Here is a 9,548-nt window from a genome sequence, read left to right as displayed (position 1 = left end):
TCCCATCTTCCCCTTGGGCACAGGAGAGCCTGGCATGACAGAGAAGGCATGGGTTTTGTAGTCAGAAAGACCTAGATCTTCAATGTCTGCTACCTCAGCTGTAAAATGGCGATGACACTACTTGTGTTGTGACGAAGTGGCATAAATTTTGCATCCCTTCCTCTTTTTAATTTTATTTTGGGGGGTGGGGGCACGCTGCGTGACTTGTGGGATCTTAGTTCCCCCGAGCAGAGATCGAACCCGGGCCCTTGGCAGTGAAAGCACGGAGTCCTAATCATTGGACCGCAAGGGAATTCCCTTCCCTTCCTCTTTTTGACCTTCTCAGCTCTGTTTAGCAGCCAGGAAAAGTTCAGATGATAGATACAGGATTATCAGCTGGAGCGAAGCAAGGAGTTGGAGCCAGAACTCAGATCAATGTTTCTTGGACCCTGGAATGTACTCCTTGGTTTTTTGCCTTGGATGCTCCAGAGCAAGAGGAAATAACTATGAGAGGGCCTGTCATTCGATTTTTCTTTTTTGGACTTTCGCAACTATTCATTCACTCACTCGCTATTTCTCAAGTGCTTACTACATGCAAAGCTCCATGGCCGCTGGAATACAGTGTGAGCCAAACCAAAGGCGTTCCCGCCATCAAGGAGCTCGTCTTAATGCCTTCTTTTGCAAGTTGCAAACGTTAACTCATGTGATTTTCACAACTAGACGACGGATATATTAGAACTAGGTACACTATACACAAGAGGAAACTGAGGCACTGAGAGATTTAGAGCCGCAGTGGCTCAAACACATACACTAATGTCTTTGGTGATCTATTCTGCGCTCCAGGGGCTGCCAATTACCGGGAGAGTGAATAAAAGGTTGCTTTTGTCTGATATCTGCCCTCATTACCCTCTCTTGCTTCATTTTTTTCCCGCTGACAAATCATCCTTCCATAGAATCCAGTATGCCTGGGAGGAGTGGGCCGCTCTAGTAAAAGTACTTTATCCCGCTTGCGCAATACAGCTGACTTCCGGCTTCCACTGCCCATGTGATCAGGTACTCTTGCTGCGCATGCTTAATAGGAAGTCGGACTATACCACTTTGCCATACCGAAGGGAGATATTTTCTATGTTTTAAAGTTAAAAACCGATTCCCGATATTAGACTTCTATTATCCCGGGTATTAACAGAATATATAAGTAACTTTAGGGTAGCGGAAGATTAAAGGACCGGAGGGGAATACTGGCGAAAGCGGAGCGGGGGGTGGGCTCTCCCCTTCACAGATAATGGGAGGAGCCTGGGGAGAGCAAGTTCTTTCCTTTGGCCCCTGCGGTCGCAGCCATGAGGTAAGGGCTCTCGGGTCTCTGATATTGATTGATTCTGGCTGCGGCCGCACAACGGGGCTCGGTACCGCATCCCGTGCTGGAAGAGACGGGGTGGAGGCGGCCCCGAAGCGGCGCGTCCCGGAGCTTGGGCTAGGCCGGAGCACACTGGCTCCCAGCCTCGAGAGGAGGGGGTGGGGGAGCGTCCCCGGAACTCTAGGACGGGGGAAAGGCGGGCTTCGCGCCCCACACGTGTCTGAGGAGACCCACGCGGGCAGAGGAAAGGCGGCGGCGGGGACTGGGCTGTGGCCCCCTTACTCGCTGGGCCGATCTATGGCTCCCAGCCGATCTCTGCTTCCATGTGACGTAAGACAGGTCGCGAGTAGTCCCCAAGCCTCCGACTGCCGAGAGTGAAACGATCCCTAGGACCTTGATGCCTTCTACCCCGTAGACCCGTCATAAGAAAAATTTTAAGGCTAGTTTATTACTGGGATAAGAAAGGGAAAACGAGCCCAGGAAGCAAAAGACTAGATTAACTAGCAAATCAGGCCCAGTGGCCTTGGATTCTTCACGTTAAACACTTGTTTTTATTGCTGGATACCAGAAAGGGCATAAGCCCCATCTTCATTCCAGTTGTATCCGTTAGTCTCATTTTCCAGAGGAGAAAACAGACACAGAGAGAATAAGACATAACCTAGAGGTTGTCGACATCCCAGGGTGGGCTGTTGCCCCCTACAGGAACGCACAGGCAAAGCTTTAAAGGTCTTGGTATAGGGAAGATTATTAACCTGGGGCTGCGTCGTGGGTGGCAAAAGCCTGGGGGCGACATGTTTGTCTTTAGTACTAAATGCATATACACATGCACCTCCCCCCCTCTATGTTTCACAACATTAGAAGACTTTGAAGGGCAGGTCTTGTTGGGGATGCTCATTCTTGCCCAGGAATGGTTTCCAGGACCTGATAGTGTTTTCTGTTTGTCACAGCATGCTCAGGCTCCAGAAGAGGCTTGCCTCCAGTGTCCTCCGCTGTGGCAAAAAGAAGGTCTGGTTGGACCCCAATGAGACTAATGAAATCGCCAATGCCAACTCCCGTGAGTTCTTGGGTCTAAGTTCCTTCTTCATCCTACGCCTTTCTCACCCTTTGTGCAATGGAAGGTGACACGATTGTGTTGACTGTTAACAAACCTAGGAGAGCTCATAGTTTGGGGCGGGGCGGGGGGTTATAAAATGGAGGAGTCAGAAGTATGGAATGCCAGATGTTCTCTTCCTGCCACTTGCCAGAATGACAGGATGGAAGTTAATGGAACCACCCAATGTTATATTAATAAATATCGCTACAGTGGATGTTCTGTTTTATATCTGAGAAGGATTTGTGAAGAGACTACAAGGACTGGGGCGGGGTAGAGATGGCCGATGAAATGATGAATTGGAAAGACCTGGGGCCTCAGGCTTTATTAGAGGCCTGTTTGCATATAATTCAAAGTAGTAAGACAGTGTCAGTCCTGCAGATAACATCAACGTGCCCACATGACTTCAACATAATATTGTTACAGGGGAAAAGTATTCAGTGACATTGTTTAAAATTGTAAGGGAGACTTTATTCAGAATAATTGCAGTAGTTACAGGGACCAGTGGGATTTTACTTTGGGGGAGAGAGATTGAGCTCAAGTCAGAATATAGCGTGGGCAAGTAGGAATTTATAGCCAAGGAGCATGGTGTAGGGGATCCGTGGATGGAAAATTACTAAGAGGGCGATAAACTATAATGGAAAAGAATATATGTGTGTATAAAGAATGTATATATATGTATAACTGAACCAGTGTGCTGTACAGCAGAGATTAACACAACATTGTCTTAAGTGTTTCTTTTTAAAAATAGAAAATTACTAAGGAAACAAGAGGTAAGGGGGATTCTGGCCCGGGTGGTCAGATATCAAGGGTAGGGGCTTCTGCTTAACTAACTTAAGCAGAGTTTTTACTAAAACTGGAATTTACAAGGAAGTGTACACATGGGCCTAAGAGAAGCTTCAGGAACCTGATGAAAGTTGGTGAAGCAGGAATCTTTGTGAATATCAGGGAAATCCATTACCTGTTTGGGTTTGTGGTATTGTAATGTGTGCTCAAAAAATCCTTATTTTAGACTGGTAGCTAATAGGTGAAACAGGATCTGAAGGACTAGGCTGTATTTGTATGCTATTTTGATCCCATATCCCCAAATACGTATATTTGGAGTGTGCAGTAAAACACCTAAAAGGGTAGGGGGTTTTTGTTGTTGCTGCTGTGTTTTGTTTTTTAAGAAAGAAAGAGAAGTCCCCCAATTTCCACCATTTTTGAAAACCAGGGATGTGAGCAGCGTCTCTGGCATGTCCTGTTTGGACTCTGCGTTGTGACTGGTGTACTTGGGGCTAGGCCCCACCTGACTGACCAGGTGCATTGTGGTTTCCCAGGTCAGCAGATCCGGAAACTGATCAAAGATGGGCTGATTATCCGGAAGCCTGTGACAGTCCATTCCCGGGCTCGATGCCGAAAAAACACTTTGGCTCGCCGGAAGGGCAGGCACATGGGCATAGGTAAGTTCCTTCTTCCCGTTTCTCCAGGACTTCGGGAAGATAAATGATTAAGTCTAGACTAGGATATATTCAGAAACCTTTCCCATTCTGACTCATTTTGAGCCCTTTTCCTACTCCATGATACTTGGTGTGTTTTTCTCTCTGCAAATCAGAAAGTTGGCACCGGTGTTGGAGTCGAAGGTACTGGTAGAAAGAGGTCACATTTATTGAGCACCTATACCCCTGTACCCTCCCCATCCATTCTACTGGATGCTTGGGAAATGTCCAATAAATCCTAAAACCGCTTTCTAGGCTCAGGATGACCTAGGGAGATGAAGGTCACATCACCCTTTTAAAGCCCTTCCAGCTTACCATACTGCCTTGGTGCATGCCCTGTCATATCCACCTTCCGTGGAGTGAATGGGGAATAATTGCCTTGTTTGTGCTTCCGTAAAAATTGAGTAAATGAAAGAAATTAAATACTTGGGATCATCATCTTTAAAGTGGAAATAAAGCTACTTAACGTGAGGTACAACTCTTGGCACATGACCCAAAGAGTTACAAAGCGTTTCAGAAACGGGCAGCTATCGTTGTGACCAGTCAGCTGGCTCTAGTAACCCAGATGCACTACAGTGGGCCTGACTCATCTTCCTCGTAGGTAAGCGAAAGGGTACTGCCAATGCTCGAATGCCCGAGAAGGTAACCTGGATGAGGAGGATGAGAATTCTGCGCCGGCTGCTCAGAAGATACCGTGAATCTAAGAAGATTGACCGCCACATGTGAGTCCCTTCTCTCGGGCCCACCAAGACCCATTGCTGTTTCGATGGCTTGTTCTTTGCGCAGATAGAAGCTTTGTCTCATGGGCCTTGGGGAGAGAGCCATGTGTCTTGGTATTGTCTAGGAAAGTTCTTCCTTTCTGTCCTGTTCTTCTGCCCACATACACCATCGGGACAGCCCAAGAATTAAGTTTATCTGCCGGGTGAGCTCTTCTGTCTAGAAATTGCACAAAAAGTCCTGGTTTGGGGGAAAGAAGTGCCTGCAGCAAGAAGGCAGGCAAGGAGCCCTACATGCTTGGGGGCCTTGTGTAGAGGAGCAGATCGCAGGCCAGCCTCTGTGTTGATCCCATTGCTGACCAGAACCTCTGATCCTTGTACGCTACAGGTACCACAGCCTGTACCTGAAAGTGAAGGGTAATGTCTTCAAAAACAAGCGGATTCTCATGGAACATATCCACAAGCTGAAGGCAGACAAGGCTCGCAAGAAGCTTCTGGCGTAAGTTTCTTTAGGAATTGGTGTCTGTCACAGGGGCAAGTCCTGAGACATTTAAAATGTGCTGATGTCTCGTCTTGACTTACATGCAGTCTGTCCAGAATACAGTTGTCGTGTGAGAGGTATATGCCGCTCTGTCCTGTACATACCCACATACCACCTACCATCAATGTCAGGGTAGTGTGGGGACTTACCGGCTAGTTGAAGCAGGAGCTCTTGGTGTCCCCAGCAGCTCACCCGTCTTCTCTCTTCCATTACCCAGGGACCAGGCTGAGGCCCGCAGGTCTAAGACCAAGGAAGCCCGCAAGCGCCGTGAAGAGCGGCTCCAGGCCAAGAAGGAGGAAATCATCAAGACTCTGTCCAAGGAGGAAGAGACCAAGAAATAAAGTCCTCCTTTTCTTCTCTGTACATAGTGGCCTCAGCAGTTACATAGATCACTCATTCAATAAAAAAACAAGGCTTTATCTGCCTACCTCTCTGCTTCCAGTTTCTGGCTGCTTGGTGGGTCTTCACTGTTTACAGGGCCAGAACTGAGGAATGAGATGCGGGCCCTTCCCTGGGTTCCTGCTTCATTTCTTCCTTGGCTCCTGGCCTCTGGTCAGGCTCATGCCCCCTCCGTCCATGGGGTGTGGGGCCTACTTTGAAGGGAGGAGAGGAATGGCTTCTACCCAAGCCTCAAAGACTGTACCTCAAAACTGCCCTTTTCAGCAGAGCATGAGTGGCACCTCAGACATGGTCTCAAATGTTGGTTGGGAACCAGTATTCAGTTGTGACATGAGTTGTCACATTATTTTAAAACAGAAAATAATATGCTTGCACTGCTCAACTGCACTGAGGTTGTGGTCTATTGCCTTGGAACTCCAGGACGGTGGGAATTTGAACCACCACCAGTCCAGAAGGTATGGTCTGGACTTGAACTGCTGACTACTGCCTAAGCTGTCTGTAGACAGCCTTATTGAGATAGAACTGAAACTGTCATCTTGAGCATCCCAATCTCTATTTCTAAACTTTTTCTCTTTCCTGTCCTTAAAAGGATTGTTTCCTGTTTTGTTTTTTGGTTTATAACCACCAAAAGTGGCCCAAAGAAAAAATGCTTTCTCAGCAGAAATTACAATAAAGGCACATAACACACACACTTGTCACAGCAATTTTGACTTAATTCATATCCCTTTTTACAAATGAGAGTAGGTTTTATTTTGCCTATTAACTGGTAGTAGTAACCACCAAGGAATTTTTCAGTAAAGTATCTGCCCTGTGAGCCAAGTACTGAGGCATTTTACACTGACTTGTATTGATTCTATAATTTTCACAGCATTGTAAAGTAGGGTATTAGCGTCTCCATTTTGCAGATGAGAAACGAAGTGAAGCCAGATGTTAGATTGACCTGTTAAGATGGCCTGAATGGGAAAAATGGATTCAAGATGAAGTAAGATAGGACATTTGTAGACTGATTACGGAGACCTCAGGAAGAAGGCTAGCTTGGTCCCCAGGCCTCGAGCTTTGGAGGACTGGGCAGGAGATGCCTTTGGTGATCAGGAGAAGAAACTAGTTGTGGGGAGAATGCCTGGAAGAGCCGAGTTGAATACTTGGAGTGGGTGGCAGTTTGAGTGACAGGTGTCCAGGTGGAAGGGGTCAGTCAGCCAGTTAAATACAGGAGTGTCAGCTCAGAAGTCTGGGGAGGAAAGTTGGGCACAGCTATGACTGGTGTGCCCGTCCCGGTTACCTCTCCGCGGTCTACCGGTCTCTGAGGAACTCTTGCTTGTGGGCAGTAATGCGAAGGCCAATGAGGGGTCTTCAGGATGGGTACGGGGCACATGTTTCTATCTGCACTTGGCGTGGGAAAGGCAGGGCTAAAGCGATCCTGGGGGCAGCAGACCTATCCCCAGCTCTGCCTGCAGTGTCCTCGTCCAGTCTGGACAAGTGGGGATGTGGGTAGCCCAAGGCAGGGAGGCCCGGACAGAATAGTCCACACCTCCCATCACCACCCATGTGCATCAGAGCCCCAGCTGGGAGGACACTGATTTTTGGTTTCCCTGTTGCCACCATAGCAGCCTGTGCGTAATGTATCCTTAGGCTTGCTCTAAGCCTGTCATTCCATGTGGGGAAGCTGTAGCCTGGAAGAAGGGCCTCGGCTAAGCTACTTGGAGCATGAGATGCCCTCTTCCCAGAGGAGGAAGGGCATTGAAGGCCGCCCACCTCCACTTCCTCCAGGCAGTAGGGGGATGACAGGAAGGAGATAAGGACCTTTACTGAGGCTCCGGAGCCTGCAGCCCAGAAAAGGTTTCCACCGTGGACCAGGAGATGGCGCTGTTCGCTCACAGGTCACTGAAGGTGTAGGAAACTGCCCCACTTTTGGCGGGGTGGCGGGGGAGGAAGAATCAGGTTGTAGGAGCCTCTCTCTTGGGAAGCCTTGCATGTAGAAGACACTTCTTTCTGAAGCTCACCCCAGGCCTAAGCTTACCTCTTTCCACCACAGGCCTCTAAGCCCTTCCCAGGGCAGTGCCTAGGAGGGCCCCCTTAGCAGGCAGACCCCTTAAAGTAACCGCTGGGTCTCTTCCAGGTCCTGGAGCCTTGGGAAATTCTGATGAAAAGACATGTCCATTCTCTCAAGGGTTTGCAACTGGTCCCATCATATCTTTTTACCCTTTAAAGGGGCTCATGGCCCTGAGGTAAAGACTCCATGAGCAAGTCCAACTCCATTTCTGGAGGAGGAAACTGAGGCCTGGAGGGGCCAATGACTCCCCAGAATACCAGTGTGGCTTGAACACTAGCACCCGCCTTTGAGTCCTCCAGACATGGGAGGGGGTGACTCGGAGTGGGCTGCAGCCGAGAGGTACGGAGCACAGCTGCTGCGGCAGGGCCACAAGCTGGAGGAGGGGTACAGGGTACAGTGGGTGCTCTCTCTGAGGCTGAGATGGACCACCTAGGCTGGCTCCCCAAAGCACAGGGAGGGCCGAGGCCGGAGGTACACTGGCTGGTCGCACTCTCCAGCAGGTGCCTCTAATGTCCTAAGCATTGGGGAGGGGGTGTTAAGAATGGGGGGGGTGTTGGGCTTCCCTGGTGGCGCAGTGGTTGAGAGTCCGCCTGCCGATGCAGGGGACCCGGGTTCGTGCCCCGGTCCGGGAAGATCCCACATGCCGCGGAGCGGTTGGGCCCGTGAGCCATGGCCGCTGAGCCTGCACGTCCAGAGCCTGTGCTCCGCAACGGGAGAGGCCACGACAGTGAGAGGCCCGCGTACCGCAAAAAAAAAAAACAAAAAAAAGAATGGTGGGGGGGTAAAAAGAAGGCTGAAGGGGCCAAAGGGAGTGGTGCTAGCAAGATGGGTGGGGTTGCACAGAGGGAACCTGTCTGTCTCCCCACCCACTGCCTCGTATCCATCTCTCTGCCCTTTGAGGCCTCTTGTCTCTTGCCCCCAGACTCCCCCTCTTTTTGTGTCTCCCCTAAACCTCAATCCCCACAGGGTACATGTCAGCTTAAGCTCAGGCTGAGGTGGGGGGATGGAGGGCACATGTGGGTCAGACAATAGAGCCAGATGGTAGGTTGGCACCACCAGCAGGTTGCTTGAAATCCCCTGCCCTGGGCCAATGGTGTTGCGGGTCCTGCTACCCCCAGAGTGGGCACGGAGGAGGGCAGAGGCTACAGCGGGGGCACCAGCTGTTCCCAGCCCCAGGCTGTGAGCATGCTGTTAGTGGTCCAGCCACCACTGGAAGAAGGTGCTGTGCTCAGCAGTGCGTCAGATGAGCTGGGGAGGAGGCAGGGGTCCAGGCCAGCTGCTGGCTGGTGCAGACGCAAGTGGGTGTGCAGAAGGTTTGGCTGAAAGGCTCTGACCCTCTCCAGTGGAGTAGGGTTTTGATCCCTGGAGCCCCCGGCCCAGCATTTCAAGGTGTCTCTGTTTCCATCGTGCTGGTTTAAGCCACTGAGGGACCCAGGGTCAGGTGGGGGAAGAGCTGAACTGATGGGCAAGAGAGAGAATTTCTGAGACCAGCTCGACCGTTAATTTGCTGGGTGACCTTGGGCAAGTTTCTAGTCTGCTCTGGGCCTCAGCTGCCTCAAGTATAAAAGGGGAAAGGTTGGGCTAGTTAATTTGTATGACCATGGACAAGCCACCTAATATCTCTGGGTCTCAGTTTCATCATCTGTGAAAAGCGGACACCACCACTTTCCTCACTGGGTCCTCAGAGGATAAAACAAAATTAAGTTCCCGGCACAGTAGGTGACTGTTTGTGTGAGTTCCCCTCTTTTTAAGACGCTGGACTGGGTTTGTGACCCTTTTATCCAGTCCCATCATCAGAGGTCCTAGGAAGGGGGTCACCCTCCTTCTCCTGCTCCCCCTACCAACCCCAAGCTCTAGAGTCATCCCTGAAGTAGCCCAAAGAAAGCGGTTGGGGACCCAGGGTCTGGCCCCACGGGGCCTACCTTGATTTGGGGGAGCTGG

At 50.2% G+C, this 9,548-nt stretch overlaps 1 protein-coding gene across 1 annotated transcript; it reads left to right on the top strand.

Annotated features, from left to right (window-relative positions):
- Nucleotides 1-1,247: 1,247 nt before the first annotated feature.
- Nucleotides 1,248-5,585, top strand: RPL19 (ribosomal protein L19). The gene is made up of 6 exons (XM_081218288.1): nucleotides 1,248-1,321; nucleotides 2,281-2,387; nucleotides 3,743-3,865; nucleotides 4,503-4,623; nucleotides 5,006-5,116; nucleotides 5,376-5,585. The coding sequence occupies exons 1-6, from the start codon at nucleotides 1,317-1,319 to the stop codon at nucleotides 5,497-5,499; spliced, it is 591 nt and encodes a 196-aa protein (XP_081074414.1). The 5' UTR covers nucleotides 1,248-1,316; the 3' UTR covers nucleotides 5,500-5,585.
- The last annotated feature ends 3,963 nt before the right edge of the window (nucleotides 5,586-9,548 follow it).

The sequence above is a fragment of the Mesoplodon bidens genome (genome assembly GCF_964165515.1).
Source record: "Mesoplodon bidens genome assembly, chromosome: 19".
In the NCBI taxonomy this organism is placed as follows: Eukaryota; Metazoa; Chordata; class Mammalia; order Artiodactyla; family Ziphiidae; genus Mesoplodon; species Mesoplodon bidens.
Note: the sequence above shows the minus strand (reverse complement) of the source record. Positions and strands in the feature narration are given on the sequence as shown.

Bases quoted from the DNA above. Each gene is read 5' to 3' on its own strand.
- RPL19 (XM_081218288.1), top strand. The intron at 2,388-3,742 runs GTGAGTTCTTGG...GTGGTTTCCCAG, and splicing joins AATCGCCAATGCCAACTCCC to GTCAGCAGATCCGGAAACTG. The intron at 3,866-4,502 runs GTAAGTTCCTTC...TCTTCCTCGTAG, and splicing joins GGGCAGGCACATGGGCATAG to GTAAGCGAAAGGGTACTGCC.